At 56.9% G+C, this 22,869-nt stretch overlaps 1 protein-coding gene and 1 long non-coding RNA gene across 2 annotated transcripts in view; one reads left to right on the forward strand and one right to left on the reverse strand.

Annotated features, from left to right (window-relative positions):
• Window positions 1-631: 631 nt before the first annotated feature.
• Window positions 632-22,869, reverse strand: part of LOC109550663 (uncharacterized) — a 78,260-nt gene continuing 56,022 nt past the window's right edge. Inside the window, exons 6-7 of the long non-coding RNA XR_012326929.1 lie at window positions 4,951-5,021; window positions 632-4,714 (exon numbers count right to left, since the gene is read on the reverse strand). This is a non-coding gene — a long non-coding RNA (uncharacterized lncRNA). The remainder of the gene's footprint in view (window positions 4,715-4,950; window positions 5,022-22,869) is intronic.
• Window positions 11,767-15,204, forward strand: LBX1 (ladybird homeobox 1). The gene is made up of 3 exons (XM_004313620.4): window positions 11,767-11,960; window positions 13,001-13,710; window positions 14,406-15,204. The coding sequence occupies exons 2-3, from the start codon at window positions 13,386-13,388 to the stop codon at window positions 14,927-14,929; spliced, it is 849 nt and encodes a 282-aa protein (XP_004313668.1). The 5' UTR covers window positions 11,767-11,960; window positions 13,001-13,385; the 3' UTR covers window positions 14,930-15,204.

The following is a 22,869-nucleotide window of genomic DNA, read 5'->3' on the forward strand; positions in this document are numbered from 1 at the left end:
AGCTCCAGGATCCCTGGATCCTCTTGTTTTCTCTTCTTCCCTCGCTGTCTTGGGCATTTCTTGAAGTCTTCTGCAGTCCCATGAACTATTTCTCCCAAAGGCACTACTATCCACCCCCAGTCCCAAGCGACATCTGGTGTCTACAATGCAGGACACTGCAGGGTTATGGGTCTAGAGAGTTTTGAGGCTAGGTATTTGGGGCTTAGGTACGAAGCAGGGACCACAAGAGAATGAGGACAAAGTGGTGCAGGTTGGGGACTTGAATGTCTTCACTGGCCATTTGGGTCCCGATGGGTGGGTCCAGGCTCTCTCTTCCAGACAGGCCTCTGACTGGGCTGCCGGGCATGGCTGCCACTTGCCTACCCTCCTACCTTCCCGGGCCCACGGCTGAGTGGCTGGCAGAGGCAGTACTGGGCCAGCCCAAGCAGACAGCCTTGCGCGATTGCTGGCTCCAGGCCTCCCAGCCCAGCTTGTAGCTCCCCCCAGAGTGGCGGGATTGATTGGCTGCAGCCGGAATGGGCACCAGTCTCCCTGGCTTGGACAGAAACGGGGCCATCTGTTACACCTCTAGTTAAAAGTACATAAAGTTGAGCATTTGTGCGCCGACAATACCACCCCTGACACCCTCCACGCGGCACAGCGCTCCGGCTCCTTGGCAGGCTCGCGCTCCGTGACAGGCCGGCACAGCAAGGCCTACACACTCATTGGCACTACGGCTCCACCCCCCAGCGGCCTAGCCCAGCTGGGTCCAGCCTAGAAGCCCTAGATTCCACCTGTATCAGAGGGTGGAAGGAAGGAAAGGGGATGGGTGGGAGGGTGTATACTGGTGGGCAACTCTTGCTCCAGCTCAGGTCTTCTGGGCTGCAGATGGGGCTAGACTTTAGTTCTGATTTGGGGGAACCCAGTACAGTTGCTCATGCCAGTCCTAGACAATGTGGCTTCAGGTAGGCCCAGGCTGACTCTGGGCTCACATCAGGCCTTGGGTTTCCTGGGCCAAGCCAATCAGAAGGGTCCAGCTTGTTACCCACTAAGCTCATGCCCCTTGAGTTTAGAGCCCCATGGTGGCATCTTACACCAACCCAGAGGACAGCTTTGGATAAGGCCTTGGGCTTGGAGTTCTAGACTCTGATTTCTGCTCTGGGATGTGGACCCTGATTTCTGAACCCCAATTTCTGGTCCCTGGCTTTGGGCCTGGACACTCAAGGCACTCCACAACCATCTTTTCCCATTTATAGTCCTCTGTTGCTCTAGCCAGGCCAGCCTGCTCTCTCCTAAAACTGTTGTGAGCAGTTCTGCCTGCCTCTGTCCTTTTACTCTTGCTGCCCCCTCTCTCTCCAACCTGGAATTCTCTATTTCTTCCCTCCAGCCTCTCAATCCTTCCCATCTTTCGAGTCCTAGCTCCAGTTCCAGCTCTGCCAGGCAGACTTCTCTGGCTACAGGGCTCCTGCCTGCTCTGATCTCCCACAGGCCCCCTCCCCCACCTGAATGGTTTCTTATGAGGCTTGTCCAGTATGAGACTGGAGCGCCTCTGCACAGGTGGAACCTGGGCTGGACTTTATCTTGCCCACAGACTAGAATAGAGCTGGGAGCATGAGGAAGAAGGACGCTTTATAAGTGTTGGCCTGAACTCAGCTCAGCTGTTGGGGAAGGGGCATAATGACTGCAGAGGTGGTACTGGCTCTCCCAGGGGCCACCCTCAAAGCTCTGATGGTCACAGCATGGAAAGCAGATGGCCAGGTAGACAGACAGCTTTTGATTACTCATGTGTTTGTTTAGTACATATTTATTAAACACGTGCTATGTGCTTAGTCCTGTGTGGAGCATGGAAGAGAAGGAACGGTAAAAAAAAAAAAGAGAGAGATTAGACACAGTCCCTGACCTCAAAGAGCTTATCCATTAGTAAAGGCCACAAGACAAGTTCAAATAATAACTATAATGCAATGAACGAACCAAAATCAACAGAAGTGTCCTTTGTCTTACCCAACAATAGACTCTCAGAGCTGGAAAGGACCCAGAAGATCAGAGACTTTAATATCCATCCTCAGCCAAAAGACATTTATATACATTGCCTGAGATAATGTGGGTAAAGCTCTTACTTGGCACAAAATAAGCGATAGTAAAATGATGAAGATGATGATGATGGCAATAAGATTGATTATTAGCCTTCCCAGCTGGTTCAAAGCATACTCCACCTGTTGGGACCGCTCACTCCCACACAAGGCAGCTCATTCCATTGTTTACACTTCTACCTTTCGGAAAGCTATTCATTCACAATAGTAAGGTGAAATCATCCTCTCTGTCCCCACTTGGCAACTGTGGTAATTCCACCTCTGGGACCACACAGCAGGCTGGGACTAGGGTGAGGCAAGTGAGATGCCCAAGCACAAAATTTCAGGGGTCGTACCCAACACTGAGAACAAGTACCTCCTTAAATTTTGTGCCCTAGGCACCTTATTTATTTGCCTCACCTAGCCCCAGCCCTACCACACAGTGAGTCTGTACCCATCCCTAGCCAGCCCCAGGTGGGAGCTGTCAGATTTCTCAAGTCCCCTTAGCCTCCAAAGACGCTCCTACCAGCAGCCTACAAGACGTGGGGTTACCTGGTATGGCCCCAAGGATGGGGAGATGGGGACAGAAGCAGACTGAGAATTATGGGAGGGTTTTAGTTCTAACTGGGGGGACTTGCCTGCCCACTCCAATCCCTTCCTGCACAACACCTCCTTCTGGCCTGGCTTAGTGGCCCCCAACCCTTCCCCACAGCACTGGAACAAGGGACTAAGTAAGGCTGGTGTGCCCAAATCTGGGCCTGAAAACGAACACAGGCAAGTGGGTTCTAAAGGACATTGAGCAGTGGGCCTGGATATGGAAAGTCATGTGACTGTTTCTCCTTCTCATGGGCATCCCCAGGTAGGGTGTGTGTGTGTGTAGAAAGCAGAATGTAAGGCTTATGGAGGATTGGGATTGGGGAGTAGTGAGGGGAGAAATAGAGAGCAGGAGGGCTGGGGGAAGGAGAAGAGTGGAATCTAAAGACAGGATGATCTGCTGTGCTACTTTTCAGCTGGGTCACCTCAAACAAGCCACTTGAACTTCTGAGTCTCAATTTGCTAGCTGTAAATTGAACTACAAAGACTGTTGCCTACCCACAGGGAGGACCATGTCACCTACTGTGACAGGCCAAGATCCTTACTCGGTTCGTTCACGTTCATCAGGCTGGGGGTGAGGTCCAGGCATGCCGAAACCGTTGGGCTCCGCTCAAAGTGGAGTTGCACGCTGCTCCGCAGCCGGGACTGGGATGCAGACTGGGGCTCTCTTTCTCCTAGAACCACTTTTGTGGCCTCCTTGTTTCTCTCTGGCCCCCACCAACTCAGTCCCAACAAATCCTCGCTTTTTCCTTTGCGGTTTATAAAGTCCTGTTTACACCCGCGGCTTCTTCAGCCTCCCAAGAAAGAGCCCTGAGACGCAAGCGGCTATAGGATTGCTCTTCCCATTTTCATAGGCACAAACCAAGGCCCGCAGCAGGTTAGAAACGCAGGAGGGAGCTTGAACTCGGCTTTTCCGAGCCCCTCCCCCCAGGCTGGGGCCCTAAGGGCCACTGAGAGACGCTAGGACGGGCGCGCGGGCTGAGAAGGGCATCGTGTGCTGGGGGTGGGCGTGGGCGCGCCGGCCAGGGCCTGCACTTCCCCCGGGCCGCCAGCAGCAGGCGCTGTGGCGGAGGCGCCCTCCCTTCCCGAGCATTAATTTAAGAATAGCTCACACTAATCCCTGGCTGTGTGGAAACAGCGTCTTATTAAATGCTTCACACAGATTTGGTATAATAAAGATGAATATATTATATCCTTTGCCTCCCCCAGAGCGAGACAATAATAAGAGACAGGGAAAATGAAACATAAATACAATGTAATGGGACCTGTGTCGAGGGGCTAGTGGCCTGTCGGGGCTTCCACAGGGTGACCTTGCGGCGGGAGCTCGGGACGGGGTCGCCAGGGAGATGCCAGCCCTTCCCTGCCCACCCAGGGGTCCCCAGGCCCCAGCTTCCAGCCTGCCTCACTCCGCTCCCCCCAAGCCGCATAGAGGACCCCACCTCAGAGAGGCGCCCCTGGAGAGGGTAAAAGAGTTGGGGGAATATCTGGCCATACCTCTTCCCTGGGCAGGGCCGTGTGTCTTCTCCCTGGCGCTCCTCCCACTCCGACCAGGACTTCCGAAGACGTGGGCCCCACAGGACAGACTGAGCAGATGAATAAACTCCAAAGAGGAAAAATCGAAGAGCGACGGCTTCTGCCTCGGCTCTGCCACCGCCGCCTCCCCGGGCTCGGGGGGAAAAGTTGCCCTCCCCGTCCCGCCCCAGGGGCTCTCCCGTAACGAGCCGGAAGTCCCACACTGGGTCTGGCTTCCGTCCTTCTCCGGGAGCCGTCAAAATCGTTTACCTGAAAATAAGAATTTCAAAGCTTTCCCGGCACGGAAAAAAGGGAACTTTTGGCGATTCAGCCCAACCCCTCTCCGCTCAGGTGGTGGCCGGCCCTGCGAGGGCTCGAATCGCCAGTCCAAGCGAAGCTGCGTGGCGTAAACTCACACGAGCGACTCGGAACCGGATATAGCTTCGAATCCCACCTGTGCTGTTGACCAGCGGGAGGCAATCTTAAACTCAGTTTCCTCTTCGGTAGAACCAAGATGTGGTGAGGATTGGAGAAGTTTCTAACGCCTGGCAACCCATCAGCTGTAAAAAAAAAATAATAATAATAAAATAAAAAGCAGCTACCAGCTGCTCTTGAAATATTCGTTAAAATAAATGGTCATTTCAGACCTAGTGTTCTCCCGAACCTCATTTCCTCCTCAGGCCCCAAAGCAGGCAACCCCTTCTCCCAAACGAATCAAAAGACTTAGTCTCCCATCACTCTCCTTAAATCTCTTGACCTTTGCCTCCTCAAGGCTCAGAGAAGTTAAGAGACTTACCCAATATCACACAGCCGGCCGGCGGTGGAGCCGTCTGAGGTCAAGGTGCCGTCAGTCCATCTCACCTGCCTCTGCAAAGACACCCGAGCCGGTCTGCTGCAGAAGCCGTTTGCAATTTGGCCTCGTACCCAGCGGCCCGGCTGAGGCCTCAAGACGGGCAGAGTATGTCCAGGCCTCCACAGGCCTACGGCACGGCACCAAACGAAGAAAAACAAATGCATAGAGGCTGAGGGAAGAGGAAGAGGAGGAGGCAGCAGCAAACAATGAAGATTCTGATGGGGGGAGAGCGGAGTAGGGAAGGGGGGGGACGCAAGCTGCCTTCCCCCGGGTCTGGCTGCCCGCAACACTGGTGGAGACCAGGCCGGGGGTCTTGTTCGCGCCGGCCCCGGGAGGGTCATCGGGGCCAGTGGGAGGGTCTCAGCCCGAGGTTCACTACGTAGGAGTAGGGAGGCTGCTGAAGAGAGGGCGTGGTCCACCTAATGGAACTGAAGGGGCCTGAGAAAGAGCTGGAGGAATTAAGCGTTGGTGGATGTTTGATGGAATGAGTGTGATCCCTCAAGATCAGGAACCCAGGGACTTGTGAGGAGTGGAAAAGCCAGAGGAGGCTGGTTCCACTCAAACGAAATAAGGCTGTGGGCAGTATGCACTTAGCCTCTCAGGCCCAGCAGCCTGGGGCTCCCTTCCACCCAGGACGAGCTTGGGGACCCCAGCCGACACCGTTGGCTGGCGCGGCGGGAACTGGATATATGGGTACGGGAGAGGCGGGGGGCAGAGGCAGAACCTGGGGATCACAGTGGGTGAAAAGTTCCGTGCCTTCCCTGGACATACACTCTGACCACAAGGAAAATCCCGGCCCGGACAAAGCAGCTCCTGGGCACTGAGCTCTGAGCACAGGAGCCTGCCTTCCCCACTTTGCTCAGAGCCATGCCGCCCGCGTTCTCTGTGCGGTTGGGCACTACCACAGCTCGGTTTCCCGCAGGTAGGGCCCCCTCGTTACCTATTCTGGCCCAGGTCCCGCTGCCCGTTTTCTCTTGCCCGGGGTCTTAAGAGCGGCTAAGCTGGGACAGCCCTGCACAGTAGGCAGCCCTCTGACCGGTGGGGCCCGAGAGGATCGGGGACCAGAGGGTCTCCTGGGATTGGGCCGGGCGGAATCCAGGATGCGAGCAGGCAGGAGTCTTCTATCTGGCTCCCCTCCTCAAGCGCGATAGTGACCCGCCCTCCCCTCAGCTGGAACTCGAGGGGAGGCACGGGCGGTGGCGCTAATGCAATGAGCCCCCGCATGGCTGCTGAATTATTTACGTGCAGTTCATTACGAGAAGCCTGACTCAGGCCTTTCCCGCGCCCGCCTAGCCACGCTGGCCGGCTCCTAGGTCTCCTCACCTCTCCCCACCTAGGTTCCTTGGCCTATCCACCTCGTCTAGCCCAGGCTCCTCTGCCTGGCCTGCAGCCTGGCGCCCTCCCACAGGCAGAGGCTGTGGAATGGGTAGCCTGACCACCGTTAGTGGTTTTGCTCAGACCTAGGAGTTTGTTTAGTAAGAGAGAGGTCAGTTCTTGGAGCTTCCCTAGATGGCAAAGAGAATGGAACCCGCCCCCCGCCCCGCACCGTGGACCCAGGAGCAGCAAGGGCTGGGGTGCAGCCTCTCCCCAACTTCCCCGACCTTCAGCCCCAAACAGCCATCCCAGGAGCCCACCAGCCCTTGCCTCAGGCTGCAGAACCTGATGGGGCTGCACAAGGGACCAGGGATTTCATCCCAACCTCAGCAGCTCGATGCCCAGGCCAGGGAGGGAAGAAGTATGGGATGCCCTGTCTCCTGCTCTGGGATGGCGTTTCTGGCCTCCTGCTTAGCTGTCCCCCTTGCCAAGAAAGTGGTCCTCATTTCTGCACCTACCCCAATGCTCCTGGATTTTTGAGGCTCATGTCAAATGCCACCTCCATTGGGACAAAACCAGACTCCCCCCACTATCATTTACCCTCCTCATAGTCCCCTGGGCTACTGGGGTAGGGGTGTGTTTCCTGCCACTCCTGCCTGCCCATCTCTCTCCTTCTTCTGTCTGATCTTCCTCTCTGCTTCTGAGCCCAAAATACAATGGGGACTCAATCCTGTTTTTTTAAAAAAAGAGGGAGAGGGTGAACAAACTCCATTCCTGAGTCAGGCCATACCACAGCTGGGTCGAGAACCAAGGACCCCCCTCTCCATAGCCAAAAAGCATGAAAGAATGAGGTCTCTGTGCCCCTTTTGTATGTTGGAGGTATGAGCAGCAAGAGTGCATCACACATCTGCACAAAGCTGGCAAAACGATACTACCCTTCCCTTACACCCCTCTTCCTCTCTCTGGGGCACAGGCAGAGGCCCCTACCTGGCTCTCCCTTTTGTCTCTTATTATTCGTATTCATTTGACAAAGGCATGGAGAGGTCTTGGTATATGCCAGGCTCGCATAGGTCATGGAGAGGAATTTCAGTTCCCCAAGTTCACAGCCAGGCGGAGAGGGAGGCAGAAGGGCAGATGACAAACCAGCAGTTCCTGGCAATCTGACACTGACTCCAAGGGGGGTATGCTAAGGAGCACAGAGGACTGAATAGGGCATTCAGTCATTCATCTTGGGCACCCCAAAATAAGGTGAGCACTAAAAACAGCAAGAGGTGCCAGGCGGGAATTCCCTGACTGTCCAGTGGTTAGGACTCAGTTCCCTCACTACCTACTACCGGGTCCCGGATTTGAGTTCTGGTCAGGGAACTAAAATCCCATAAGCCGTGCAGTGCAGCCAAAAAAGAGAGAGAGAGCGAGAGAGGTGCCAGGAAAGGAAGCAACAGAGACCCTTCCTGGGGAAGCAAAGGCTTGGGACCAAAAAGAGGGCTGCCCTGGAGGCTGCAGAATATGATCACCTGGGCCTTGAGCATCTCTCCCCATCTCTACCTGTCCATATCTATCACTCAGTGGTCTGTCTATGCCCCTCACACTTCCAAAGGGCAGTCAATTCCCCCATGCAGGGCTGAAGGGCCAGGAAGAGGCTGGGCTCTGAAGTTCAGTTCACAAAAGAAGTTGGGGAGGTGGGTGGAGAGAAGCAGGGAAGGGCGCTCTCCAAAAAAGTGCCCTGGTCATAGACCCTGCCCCCATCTCTCTTTGCCAGAAGAGGTCCTGAGAGCTGGGCCTGGCCAGAGACAGCAGGGCAGGTCCAGAAGCAGGCTTGGAGCCTGGTCTGAATTTTGGAGCAGCTGGCTCCCTGCTCCCCAGGCCTGCAGAGAGGCAACTTCCCTCCCCCTTCCCCTATTGGCCTGCTTCTGGCTTTAACCTTTTCTGGGTCTCCAATCCCTTTTGAGAATCCAATGTGTTATGTAATATTGCCCCTGAAAAAACGTGCACACTTGGGCTCACATACATAATTTTACACACAATTTCTGGGATCTGCAGAGCCCCTAAAGCCCATTCAAGGAAACTTTGGGCTCTGGTTAGATACTTTGTGGTTCCAGGATTAAGACCTGAGTCAGAAAAAACATTCTTCAAATCCTAATTACTCCCAAACAGGCTGTGTGACTTTGGAAGTGTTACTTAACTTCTCTGGGCCTCATTTTCCTTGTATGTAAAATCGGGGTAACAGCAGTAGCTACCTCACAGGGTTGTGAGTAATAAATAAAATCAATAAAAACTCTTAGCCAGAAGCCAAGCACATGGTAGCCAAGCACATGGTAAGAGCTTATGGTGTTTATTGTCATGGTTACCGTTGTTGTTACTAAAGAAGGTGGCCCAGGGCAGAATATAAAAACCAAGCAGGCAGTCCTGGTTCAGCCAGGGTGGCAGGAAGCCATCTATCGGAGTCTACTTCTACGGCAGAAGAAACACTCTGAATTCCACAAGGCGTGTCACAGTAGCAGGTCCCTGGGGGACAAAAATGATCCTGATTTGTGGTCAAGTTAACTAATTTCAAGCAATGTCAGAACCTTTTTTCTGAAGGAAGCGCTGGCCTGAAGGCCAATGCTGGTGCTTACACAAATAATCGGGACATGAATGGGGCTACCAAAACAATCTGGATTAAAGCCGATGGAGCCTTTGAGGGTTTACTTGAATATTCTCTCATGCTAAGGAATAACTCATTTTGTCTGAGTCTACAGGGTCCTCTTACCCTCGCAATTCATGCAATTTTCTTTCCCTCCTCTTTGTCCGGAATATTCACTGAACTAGGGGGAAAGCAGATTTGGGGCAGAATAATCCCTTCCCCTTCCACTGGAGACCGAAGAAGGCTGGGCCCTGGTGGTATAGGCAGCAAGCAGGAATTCGGGAGTCAGGATACAGTATAGACCAGGCTTTGAAGACAGGCATTCCCTCTATGGAGCAGACTCCAGGGACCAGCTGCTTCCACCTCCAGGGGAGAAGACACTGGCCCAGTTGACCGGGGGTGGGAGACCCCAGAAAGTCTTCCTGAACCAGCACTGAATCCCAAGAAGGGGGCTGAGTAGAAGGTGAGATCCTGGAGCAATGGCAGAGTTCCTTCCCACCAACACTCACCCCACCTGCCTCTGAGTTACTCCCCTTTCAAAAACCTTACTATCTCCAAAAATCCTCTGAGGTGGGACCACCAAAGCCCAAGCCTTGCCCCTCCACAATACATAATTGTTTATCCTCTATTTGCTTGACAAAAACTCATTCAACCAATAATTGAGAGTACCCAGGTTCTTGCCTGGCCTGTGAATGTTTGAAGTGGATGGAATCCCCATATCAAGGACCCTGCCCTTAAGCATCTCCCATATGGCAGGAGAGGGAGTGAGGCTAAGGGCAAACCCAAAACACAGCTCCTAGCTCTGCAGAAGGAGGCGGTGGGTTTGGGCTCCCAGGATCCCAGAACCTCCCCCACACTGGGAGGGATCCCAGCCAACCTCCCACACACTGAGGTCTGGAGTTGGGGGAAAACCACAGGGTTGGGGGAAAAAAATCAGTGTGGCAGCTGGTCTGGTTTTTAAAGATAATCTGGATGGGGTGATGGAGGTAGGGGGCCCTAAACAACAAAACAGGCAGGTGACACCATGTGCCCCCTGATTCCCCAACTATGCTGGCCAGAGCTGTTTGGCCAGCGGAGAGCACAACCAAATAGACCAAAAAACCCAAAACCTTGGGATTGGGCGGCAGGTGCCTGCTAGGAAGAGAAGGAGAGATTTGACAATGATGGGTGGAAGGGGTAATGTAGCAGATGATTGTGGACTGTCCTGTCCACTTTGACACAATGTGGCCAGAGACTAAAGGTCCAGGGAAACAGGGCTCCAGTGGAGGAATTCTATGCTACCACCCCTCTGCTCCCCAATTCACTTTCCTCACCTTCCTGGCAGCCTCACAATAATCCTGAGCTCTGCTGTTCCTGAGGGACTGGGAGATGGGTAACAGCAGGGTTGTCCTTAAGATCCTGTCTTGCCGACCAATATCAGGTGTGGAGACAGGAACAGACTGGAAAAATGGGGGAGGAGGGGTATTATGGGAGCTCCTCAGGAGGATGGGGACCAAAGAGTCCCTATTTCCTGATCTGGAAGGGCCTCCTCTGCTAGCATGGGGGATATGGCTTGCCTGAGGTTCTGGGTCAGGGCTTTGGGGGTTATGGCAGGAAAGGGCTGTGGGCCAGCGGCTGAGGTGAGATCCTGAGAGCAGGAAGTGAGAGGAGAGAGCAGACCCCTTTTGGTCCCAGAGATTCCAACCTAGCAGGGTTCAGCTCCCTGGAGCCCTCTTCTTCAGATCCCTCTCCACCATCTCTGGACTCCGACTCCAGGCCCAGTCTCACCTCATGGCTTCCAGAGCAGCACTGATGCATCAGAGACAAGCCTGCCTTGGGGATAGTTCTGCAGCTCTGGGGGAACATTCTCACCGTTCCTGCTTCTAAAGCACCTGTCCTCCCCCCCAAAATGCAGGACAAAGATGCGGAAGAGGATAAGTAGATCTTCCCAACACTGCCAAGCAGGCCTGGGGCAGGCACTGAGGTCCCAAATAAGAATCCTCTCTCCCTACACTGTCCCCTTTTACTCTGGAGAGCTGCAAGCCTTATTCCAAATGAATAACTAACCAGGAGATAAAGAAACTGATCTCTGATGCTCAGAGGACCCTATGCTAGAGGCATCAAGGAAGAGAACTTGTCCCCTGCCCCACAGCCCAGCTTGGTTTGCTCTCTGGAGCAGGTATGAAGGGGCAAGAAGTCCTATTCTTCCCACCCCAACCTCTGCGCTGGGCCACAGTCCTCTGCACTGGCCTCTCTAGGGTCTTCTCTAGACTAAGCAGGGCTGCCACACTGCACTGCCTGCCCAGGAGTTTACAAACAAAGCAAGGGAAAGGGCTGGGGCTGTATGTGGGGAGGGAACAGCTCTTCCTCCCTTGGCTACAACCTCCCTCCTCCTCCCCTCCTTCCTACAGGGGTGGAAATGGAAAATTAGGGTGGCAGGGCAGGTGGCCCCACACAAACCAAAGGAGGGACTCAAGAGAAAAAAACATCAAAAACTGGGGACATAGCCCCCTTGGGTGCCTCAGGGGAATGAAAGACATAGGTAGGGGTTCAAGCCACCAAAATACCCACAGGTTCACATACGTTTACACAAATAAACACATGGAGAACCACACACAAATATACATATTCAAAAACATAAACACATTCAAATACACACATAAATGCTCGCCTGATATGCACAGAGTTCGGGCCGTAGGGTTCCCAGTGCCCAGTCGGACTCGAATGCCTCTCCCTGCGGGTTCCTGAGATCGCAGCCCCATCCGTGGCCCGGCCCCCTCCGGGCCCCCGCCACGCATCCGGAACAGCTGGAGTCGGCCTGGCGGTGCACTCAAGCCGGGCGCTGGGCTGGGCGGGGCCGGCAGCGGGGCCCCGGCCGGGGCCGGGCAGAGCTCAGCGGGGAGGCCCTGAGCCTGCCCCGTTAGCCCCGGCACCCGGTCCGGCTACCACGGTCGGACGCCGGTCACCAGGCGGGCCGTGGCCCCAGCTGGCCCGGAGAGCCGCGGCCTGAGAAGAGTGTGCAAGATTGCCGGAGGAGGTAAGGCTGTCGCTTCAGGCTCAGGCGGGGGAAGAGGTGCCTAGGGCCACCAGCAACTCCCCCCCTCCACCTCTCGGTTGGGGAAGGCTGTGTCCTCTGACTGGCCTCCTCTCCCAACCCCTGGGATCCCCCACCCCTGTGTCCTGTGTCGCCTCACCCAGGGCTGCAGAGCCTCCTTGGACCTCCCGCGGGCCAACCCGAGGGCTGCAGATTCCTTCTCCCCAGGCGCGTTGCCCAAGGCCGTGGGTGAGGGGCAAGTGGATCTAGGGGTAGGGGCGCTGGGTCCTTGATCTCAGCCCGGCAAAGTCCGCTCTGGGCGGCGACGGGGCCCACCCAGGCTCCTGGTCTTACCTGGCCCGCGCGGCGGCTGCATACCTCCCCGGATGGGCTCCTGCCGCGCTTCTCCGGCGCCAAATCCCGGGTTGGAGAGCCTGAGACCTCCGGGCCAGCGCTGCCATCACAGCCAGGCCGGCGGGAGGCGGGTACGCCGGGAGCGCGACTCACAGTTTGGGGTGGGGGCGGCGGCTTTTCAGTCGCCGGTGGTTCGGGTGCAATAAAGGAGCCGCTAATGTAATTTACAAACAGCTCGGGCCGAGCGCGGCGCAGCGCCGGGACTGACAGGCGCATTAGGCAGGCTAATTCCAGCCGGCTCCTCCTACCCCAGGCCCGCTAATTAATGAGCTTCCCAACTTAGAGCTGCCTGCACTGGACAGACAGAGAGTGAAAGAGAGGACGAGGGAGAGGGAGAGAAGGAGAGAGACGGGGGGAGCAGTGAAGAGAGAGGGAGGGAGAGAGGGAGAGAGAGAGGGAGAGAGAGAGGAAGAGAGAGAGGGAGAGAGAGGGAGAGAGGGAGGGAGAGAGGAAGAGAGAGAGGGAGAGAGAGAAGAGGAGAGAGAACAGAGAGAAAGAAGAGAGGAGAAAGACAGAGAGAAAGAGAGAAAGAGAGCGAGAAGTGCCGCTGCAGATAATTGATTACTCCTCGATCAAGGCTAACTTGTTAGCAATAGTCAATTGCCCCATCTCTCCGCCTCCCCTCGCAGTACGGGATCGGCGCCCTCGCCTCGGCTCTTCCAACTGCCGCCGCCAGGACCCGGGGCCAGGAGCCGCCGCGGAGCCACCTGACACCTTTAAATAGCACCGGGGCTGGCGAAACTGGAGCCCCGCGCGGCGCGCCCCGGCTCGCGCCCCGGATTGCTGGAAGCCCCGGCGGCGGTAGCGCCCGCGTCAGCGCCCTCCTCCTGGGGCCCCGTGCGGCTGTGCTCGCCTCTGCCGCTGCGCTAATCGGCCCCGAGCCCGGCCCGCGCGCTGCCGGGCGCGGCCTCCTTCCCGCCTGCCGCCCGCCCGCGCCTCCCGGCGCCAGAGCTGCCCGCGGGCTGGGTCCCCGAGGCCCGAGCCGCCCCGGCCGGGCCCCCAAACGAGGCCGAGATGACTTCCAAGGAGGACAGCAAGGCGGCGCCGGGGGAGGAGAGGCGGCGCAGCCCGCTGGACCACCTGCCGCCTCCCGCCAACTCCAACAAACCGCTGACGCCGTTCAGCATCGAGGACATCCTCAACAAGCCGTCTGTGCGGAGAAGTTACTCGCTGTGCGGGGCGGCGCACCTGCTGGCGGCCGCGGACAAGCACGCTCCGGGCGGCTTGCCCCTGGCGGGCCGCGCGCTGCTCTCGCAGACCTCGCCGCTGTGCGCGCTGGAGGAGCTCGCCAGCAAGACTTTTAAGGGGCTGGAGGTCAGCGTCCTGCAAGCAGCCGAAGGTAGGCGCCGCCACTGGGTTCCCCGGCGCCCAGCACCAGGCTCCCGGCTCAATGTGTACCACGCTTAGTGCTCTCTGCCTCTGGCCGACCCCTCCCGCGCCGGCTGTCTGGGCCCTCCAGCCCAAGCCGCTGCCGCTGGGAGTGGAGATGCGTGGGACAGGACCCAAACCCTATTTCCAAGGGCCTCTGGATAGGCTAGAGTCGAGTGACCGCGGAGGGGAGGCAGGAACCCAAGATCTCTCTGCAGTCTGCCTGCTCTGCTTAACTCCCTCCCGTTCTCGGTGGCCTGGGTACTGCTAGCCCTGTTCCTGGGGTGGGGAATGGAGAGCCTTTGCTGGGACCTTTTGGGTAGGGGTAGAGCAGGGCTGATTGCGACGAGGTGGAGAGCCAACATTCACTCCCAGGCAGGGCGTCCCTCTCTGGCTCTCATGTTCTAGCGACCTCGGGTCTTTCAAACCAACTCTCAGGTGAAGCGGCAGAGACCAAAACAATTTTTCCTAGGGACTTCCGGTAGATGAGAGATGGGGGAAGGCGGCTTGCCATAGCCTAGGCTTGGCCTAGTCCGGGTGGCCGAATCTAATCCTAGAAGGGAACAGCGGCAGACTGCAGGCCAGATGGGTCTAGGTGGAGTGAGTAAGGACCGGGGTGGGGTCTCCTCTCCTCTGGCGCAAGCCTATACTTTGGTTTCCTCGCAGGCCGCGACGGGATGACCATTTTTGGGCAGCGGCAGACCCCCAAGAAGCGGCGAAAGTCGCGCACGGCCTTCACCAACCACCAGATTTACGAGCTGGAGAAGCGCTTCCTCTACCAGAAGTACCTGTCCCCCGCCGATCGCGACCAAATTGCGCAGCAGCTGGGCCTCACCAATGCTCAGGTCATCACCTGGTTCCAGAATCGGCGTGCCAAGCTCAAACGGGACCTGGAGGAGATGAAGGCCGACGTGGAGTCCGCCAAGAAACTGGGCCCCAGCGGGCAGATGGACATCGTGGCGCTGGCCGAACTCGAGCAGAACTCGGAGGCTGCGGGCGGCGGCGGCGGCGGCGGGTGCGGCAGGGCTAAGTCAAGGCCTGGCTCTCCGGCACTCCCCCCAGGCGCCCCGCAGGCCCCGGGCGCCGGGCCCCTGCAGCTCTCGCCCGCCTCCCCGCTCACGGACCAGCCGGCCAGCAGCCAGGACTGCTCGGAGGACGAGGAAGACGAAGAGATCGACGTGGACGATTGAGCGGCGCCCAGCATCTTCCGCAGCCCCGGGCTCCTAGCGCTCTTTGCCCGCCACCTCCCGGACAGGACCGCCAAGGGGAGCTGGGACCTCCTCTGCAACTCCCGCCTTCTCCCCTGTCCCTGGCCTGGACTCGGCTCCCAGCAGCCGCCTCTTTCCTCTCGAAGCAATAAACCTGGGATGGCCGGCCAAGCCGGCCGCCGCGCGCGCGGCCTCCGCTGCCCCGGGAGCCCTCGCCGTGCAATTCTGTATGGCTTCTGTATAAATATTTAAACCTATATACTGGGTTCTTCCCACCGCAGCCTGACTTTTTTCTTTCTTTTATTTTTTAAAATCTCGGAGTTTCCATGTTCTCAAAGCTCAGGCTGCCGGGTTTGCTGAGGGCGAGATAGAATCGAGGGTAATGAACACTTAACCTCGAGGTCTGGAGGAGGGGCCGCCCCGACTTTTTGATTTTTCTCTGCATGTGGCGAATGCACCGGCCCTCTCCCTCCTCACCTCCCTTGGCCTATTGCAGTTGATTTCTTTTATTTCCTTCTGCCTTTATTCCCCCACACACACCTGGGAAGGTGCTGAGGGGGGCAACCGGGTCCTGACTTGCGAGTTTCAAATCGATGTTTCCCCCTCCCCCCCAGCGAAAGAAGTCTGTTTTCGATGCCATTTCTGCCTCCTAATGCCCAGTAATGCTATTTTTAAGATTCCTCCCCACCCTCTCCCGGTTGCCTGGGACTGACTATTGGGGTCCGGGTCTTAGGGACAAAGCAGGGGGAAATCCAACAACCAACCAATCAACCAACCAGCGAAAACAGAACCCAAAGTCCAAGAATTATTTTTTACTCTTTTTAGAATTTTTTTGCATGTGACAGAGACTGAGACGAGGCCGACCTAAGCCCTCGCGCCACCTCCTCCACAGCTCTGGGTCTGTCTTGCGGTATCCAACGCCCTGCTCCTAGCTCGACTTGGCCAGACGAGGGTGCCTGGATGAGGGTGGGTCCCGCGTGCCACTCCCCTGCTCCTGCCCTGCCCTCTCCTCCCCGGACTGTACCCAAGGCCTCTTTCTCCGATAAATAAAGTCTTTGCCATTTTACTAGAACCGGCGGTGACCGTGTCTGAACGAGTGGACCTTATTCAGTGAAGCCGCGTCAGGCTCGGTGTCTCGCCGCTGCTGGTTGCCGGCTGCCCAGGCCTTGGAGATTTGGAGGAGTTTCAGGGCAGGCGTGAGAATGAGGGGTGAGGGGGAATTAGTGAGAGGGAGGAGGCGCTTCTTGCCCACAAACACGTGGCAGCTACCAAATGGTGCGGGGGCGAGAGAAGCGGGCTTCGCCAGGTCCGGGTAAAAAGAGAGGCGTACAATGCTGGGAGAAAACGTGTGCGTACTTTGAGGGCGCCACGGGTGCAAAATTAATTTGTATGGGGCAAAGGCTAGGTGGGGGGGGACTTGCCGTGGGGTTCGTGCATCCCAGCCGGGACCCAAGGGCATTCTTCCTGCGCTCCCCGGGACACCGGCTAAGCCTTGGGTGTGGTATATAGCTCAGTCGGGCAGCGGACTGGAGCCTGAGAGCTCCCCAAGCTTCGGTTCGCCAGAGGGCCTCACCCTTGGGTGAGGGAGGAAAATGAGGCCAAAGGTACCAAGGGCAGGCTGAATTACTCACATGGGCACTGGAAGATGTGAGCCCGAAGCATCTGAGAGTTGGGGTGGATTTCTGGTAACGTTCACAAATTCTGGGCCCCGAACCCGGCTGGGGACAGAGACATCAATCTCCCAAGGACTCTGGGGGAATCCCCGCACCCCGAGGGCGGCTGGGGCAGGAACACAGGCAGCTTTTACTTTTCCGAACGGAGCGGGTTTCTTTCTGGGCTTTTGTTGTCGCTGGGCTGGCGAGTGGCCGCTGTCACTAGAGGAGGGTCCCGCCTCCAGGCCACTCGGCTCTCTTTCTAAGCAAAATTGATGTGAGAAATGTGCATCTGGTCTCGGGCAGGCGATGGGGCCCCGGGGCCTGAATCGGGAACGTGCGAGTCCACGAGGAAACGAAGAGAGAGAAATAGAAGAAAAGAGAACAGAACACTTCAAAAGCAGAGCGAGAAAGTGGAGAGCCACAGAGACGGGGGAGAAAGAGAAGGAGGAAAAGCTACAAAGAGAGAGACAGAAACAGAGACAGAGACAGAGGGAGAAAAGTGGAATGGGGAGAAGGGAGAGAAGAGAGGCGAGAACGAAAGAAGGAAAGAGGCGGCCGGGCAGCGGGGCCGGCGTGCGGCCGGTTCCTCCCGAGCGACATAAATCGCCCTCTCAGGATGGATGGGTCTGTAATTCGGAGCGCGGACCATGAAGGCCGGGACGAATGGACCCGGGCGGCCGCTGACAGGCGACAATAGCCGGGCCCAGCCCCCCGCGGCTCCGGGTGCGGGCACGGCCACGGCCCTCCGCAGCCCAGAGCGCGCCGGCGCTGGCGACCATATGGTTTTTGAATTTTCTTCACAATTTGTAGACAATTTGATGGATTAGGTCCCCGCGCGCGCCTCCCCGGCACAAAGGCGGCGCAGGGACCGCGGCGCGGCGGTCACTTGGGCATCTGCGCCCGCCGTGCGCACCCCGCCCCCGCCCGGCCCCCGCCCCGCGCCCTGAGCCCGGGGCCGCCCGCCCAACACGCCCATGAATCCCAATGAAGCGGCCCTGGCACCTCAGGCCGCTGCCCGCTTCGCGGCCCCGGGCCGGACCCTGCTGGGTCCCTTCGGGCTGGGGGCGGCGGCCCCGGGGCTGAGCCCACCCGAGCTGAAGAGCCCGCGGGGCGCGCAGCTAAGCAGGCGCATCGGGGCTGAGGAGAAACGGGGCCATTTATCCGCCCGTCTAGTTAAAGCGGGTTATTTGTTTGCTTCTCTGGCCTCCCCCTCCCATCCCCTCCCCCTGCCCTCCTCCCCCTCCTTCCCCTTCTGCCTTTTATTCTTTTGTCTCTAAATGGATTTAATGAGCCTGAAAAACATGACAATTGAATATAACCAAGAAATAAAAAGTAACGAGGGAGGAAGGAAGAAGGAAAAGAAGGAAGGAAAGAAGGAAGGGGAAGGATTAATAAAATAAAGGGGGAAATCCATTCAATTCAGCAAATGTTTGTTGTGCCTCTTTTCTGCGCCAGGCCACGCTGGGGGCTGGGGAAATGGAAACGAATCAGATCCAGTTCCTACCCTCAATGAGCTCCCAGTCTAGCAGACGAGACCCGCCGCACCCCAGCGCAGATAGGAGACCTGGACCGAGGGACAGGGAAGTGCCCTTTGCAGAGCCCAGAGAACCGACTTAGGGCCCGGGGTAGTGCAGCCTTCACGGAGGAGGTGGCTTTGGACCCAGGCCTTGAAAGATGAGGAGGAATTCGTTGTTTCTATAGGCCAGAACGAGGGCGGGCAGAAGGAGGGACCGCACCGTCGTCGGAGGGAAGGGGAGAGAGGCGAACGTGGAGCCCAGGGCTTGACCCCAAGGAGCCCTGGAGAGAGCGCGCCGCGCTGGGTCCCACACCTTTTGGGAAGCGGATTCCAGCCGCCCCGCAGTCTTCTCGTCTGTGCTGGATTCGATGCCTCCGCCAGGCTGCCGGTGGGCTTCCGGAACCCGGCCGACAGCGCATGTGGCCGTGGCATCCCGACTCGGTCCGAACGGGCAACGCGGCGCGGGGCTAGTTTCCCGGCCCCATCGCGCAGGGAGGCGGCGACGACTGAGGGCAAGGGCTGAAGGGCTTGTCTGGAGATGGGAGCGAGGAGTTGGGGGTCCAGGGAGGCCTGGGCTCTAGCCCACCCTCTTCCAGGCAATCCCGGCTCTGATGAGAGCAGCTACCCGTACGCCGCCCAGGGCGCTGGGATGGCCTTAGCCACGCTTCGGGTGCTTCAGCGGGGACCTGTGATGGGAGAGGGCCTCGAATCCAAGTGCAGGCCCTGGTCTCCTAACAGGCGCCGGCTGGGCCTGCCTCGGGTGCGGCTGTGCGTGGTGTGTGCACTGCATGTGTGCGCTCCGTGGGAGTCGGACGTGTGCATTACGTGTTTGTTCTCCGAGTGTGAGTGTATGTACAAGTGTGGCGTGGATCGTGTGAGGGGCTGTGGGCCCTGCGCCCATTCTCAGGGCGAGGTTCGTTAAGGTTTGGGACCCTCCTGGCCTCCAGCCCTGTGGCGGAGTTACTTTATAGCCTGGGGCCGTCGCAGGCCTGCGTGCTCAGGACTCTAGCCTCTCTGCAGACCCGCTTTCGGTTCCCGGCTGCCCAAGAGAAGCGGCCCAGCTCTGCCTCTTCCTTCCCGGTTGGGTCCGGGGCCTCGGCCCTGCTTGCCAAGTCCCAGGACGCGGGCAGGTTCTGCTCTCCCGGCCCGGGACCCCGCGGGGCGCGGACGGGCTGGGCCTGGCTCCACGATCCGGCTGGCTCGGCTTTCCCTGCTCCGCCTTCTCCGACCCGGGGTCCTGCGGGCGGCGCCTGGTGAGGCCAGGAGGCACAGTTCCTTATTTTACGAGGTGTCGGGCCGGTGTCAGACGCAGCTCCGATAAGTAATACTCCAGTCTGAGGGACCAGAACGTGGTAATTAATCCCAAAGACTTAAGTGTATTTTAGTTCAGGAGAAAAAAAATCACTAATTCAATCGTCCGGAAAATTGAAGTTTGATGCATGAGTCCCCCCTGAAAGGGACGGGCTGGGGCCGCGCGCCTCCCCTCCGCCCCTGCCAGTCGCCGCGGGGACCCCCTCCTCCCCACCCTTCGGAGCCTCCAGGTCCAGGGAAGTCCACTCACATCGCCCTGCATGTCTCCTGCCGTTGGAACCCAGGGTACCTTGACTTTGCTTCCTACTCCAACAACCAACCACTCTTTCTCGCGGCCCAGAAAGCGGTTTGTGCCGAGAATACGGATGTTCCTCCAACACACACACACCTGGGAAGAGGCCTAAGGGAGCATGAGGTGTAGGGGAGCGACTAGATAAGGGACCCAGAATGGACAGGGGCAGGGACTGCAAGACGAGGGAGAGGGGACCTGGAACCTGAGCAAACTGGCGTCACGAGGGTCAGCAGGTTAGAAGCCACTGTGGTAAAGTGGAGAGTCCCCTGGCCGGCTGCGGGTGGTGTGAGTCCAGGTTAGAACTGTGGGTGTGCTGGGTAGTGATGGTTGGGCTGTAGAACTGTGGATGGTTGGTTTGTGTGCAAAATGGGTGCCTCCCTAGACTGTGCATGTGCACGAATGAGGTCTTGGGCAGAGGTTAGCAGGCCTGGGGGAGCTGGGAGCCTGATCCCGGATGGGTCCACAGGCTGTGTCTCCCACGGATGAGGCTCCTGGGACTAGAGCAAAGGAAGGTGGTGGTCCTAGGCCTGGTGCATGTGTATGAGGGGGGGAGCAATACTCGGGTTGGAGAATTCCCACCCTGAGTTTTCCTGGGGCCCCAGCTCTGCATTTCCAGATCCAGGGCTGCCATCAGCAAGTTACCTTGTCTCCGCCTAACAGGTGCCAGTCCAGAGAGAGACCTTGGGGCTGAGGGTGTGTGTGTGTGTGTGGCCAAGTTCTCCAGCATCAACTGAGTGTGTCAGGAAAGTGTGTGCAACTGAGAGACTGGACATGTGCAGCTGATTGATGAAACGGAGCATGTGCAACTGGGGGTGACTGTGTGCTGCTGTGTTCATATAACTGATTGTTGCAAACTAGGTGTGACTAAGTTTGTGCAATGGACAGAAAAGAAGTAAAGCTGTCACTGGGGTGGGTGTGACCAGCGGGTGAGTGATGCCCCCCGGGGTGTGTGACGTATGCAGGGAGCAGGTGTGAGAAGATAACCGGGAGAATGAACATTGATGTGGAACTGAAGCTACAGACAACCAGAATCTTAGCTCCAAACAGGTTGACCAAGCTGGCTACTCAAATTCTCAAATTTACACTTATGGTGGGGGGTGGAGTGGAGCACATGATGGGAAGGGAGGGGGGCTTATGAGAGGAGTGAGCAGAAAGTGGGATGGAGAACTTCAGCCTGAGCCTAAGTCTACTCTGAAGGCAGTTGGGGCAGTGAATAAACACTATATAGACACAGACTCTGCTTCTTTTGAAGGGGGGTGGGGTTGTCCTCTGTTTGCTTGGGTAATGGCTAGGATGCAGCCTGCCCTCTCCTACTCAAGTTGGTCCCCAGGCTGAACCTTAGTGTAATTTGCAGACCTACCTTTGGCTGTACCAGTCCCACGTTGCCCTAGAAGTCCCAGCCTCCCCCAGCTAAGTTACTCCTCCCTGCAGGGGCTCCTCACTGCCACAAATGGGGAGGGTACAAATGGCAATGTGCACAGGTGTGCATGGTGGATGGTGGGTGGGTGATGCTGCCGGCAGTGTTGGGAGTGAATGAGTCCCACCTGCTTTGGAATCTGGTGTGTGTATGTGCGAGTGTGTGCGGGGATTGCTGTGCACTGGTGTGTGCATGTGGACATGTGCAGGTTTCCCTATGGAGAGCTGGATGTGGCTAGTTGTTTGTGAGTGAGTGTGAATGCAATAGGGAAGGAAGAGTAGTTACCTGTGAGTATCCTGGGACCTGTGTGGGTTTAGTTATGAGCATGTGTAGATAGAGATGAGATGCGTTGTCACCGCATCTGGGTGTGGTTGTATCATCTGAATACATGGATATATGCCTATACCCAACTGGGTTCAAAATTCAAGGGCTCAAGTCAGAAGCAGTGGGTCCAGGGCTCTGTGGAGAGGGATCTAGGGCTGGGAGTCTCCCAGCCTTCCCTCCCCTTCCTTACCCATCCCCCCAACAACCCCCCAACACAGAGGCTAGGAGGGAGGGTAGGGTGGAGAAGGAGTGACCCCCTCCCACGTCTCAGAGGCTGCTCACAGTGAAGTGCCTACGTCTCCACAGGGACTGTTCCTTCTCTCCTGATGTCTGTGATGGGGCATATTGATCGGGTTGCCTGAGGACCCCCTGGGACCACATGCCCACATGTAGATGAGGGATACTGCCACGGCCAATCCAGGGCACACACAATACAGACACACAGTGTCACACAGACATCGGAGAAACAATGCAAACACAAAGGGCAGGCACTGAGTTGCACAGACTCACAATGCAGAAACCCCAAACACATACACAGTGATGCAGACATACAGAATGCCCAGAAACAGTGCGGACACATATGACACAGCACACCCATGGAAATATAGGTAGCCAGTAGCACACACAACAGTTAAACAGATAAACCTTTGCTGTTAAATGGTTACACCATCCCCACTGTTATACACACAATACAGACACAGTGACAGAGGCACAGCCCACAATGACCACAAGCACACACACGTGCTTCCAGACATTCTGTGCAACCACAGGCGTGGAGAGGGAGCTAGCTGGTTTAGGCGACTTTGGGGAAAACGCTGCCAATGTTCTGACGTTCTGAGAGGAATCCAAAAGCGATAGAGGGTAGCAAATCACAGACAAGGGTGGCAGGCAGGGAGGATGAGGCTGTCCGGGAGAACTCCTAGCCTTTGGCCCAGGAAAAACCCAAGTCCCCAACCGCCCCAGAAATGCAATCAAAGCTGCTCGTCACCCACCCACCCTGCACCATGGCTCTGGCTGGAGTCGTTATCATTTTTGTTAACTTTTTATCGACTGTTTGCTAGATGGCGTGTCAGTAAAGTGTATGATTTGAGATGAAAAATTAGGCAGATTAACCTGAGGGGAGAGCCTGATTGATTACTAAATAGGATCAATTTGAAAGTTTTAGTCCTGGCGTTTCTGCAGAGCCTCTTAATACTTCAAACTTCAATTTTACGGGCGATTGAACTAAGCATGTTTCTGACAAAATTGATATATGTATTAATTTGCTTTAACTGGTGATTAATTACTCTCCACTGAAAGAATTATATGGAGCTGTTTGCCTGCGATTTGCATATTAATCAAATTCTAGTTGATAATTCCACCGGTGGGGGGGGTCGGGGCGGGGCGTGGGTCGTGAGAGGGTGTGAA

This window comes from Tursiops truncatus, chromosome 16 (genome assembly GCF_011762595.2).
Source record: "Tursiops truncatus isolate mTurTru1 chromosome 16, mTurTru1.mat.Y, whole genome shotgun sequence".
In the NCBI taxonomy this organism is placed as follows: Eukaryota; Metazoa; Chordata; class Mammalia; order Artiodactyla; family Delphinidae; genus Tursiops; species Tursiops truncatus.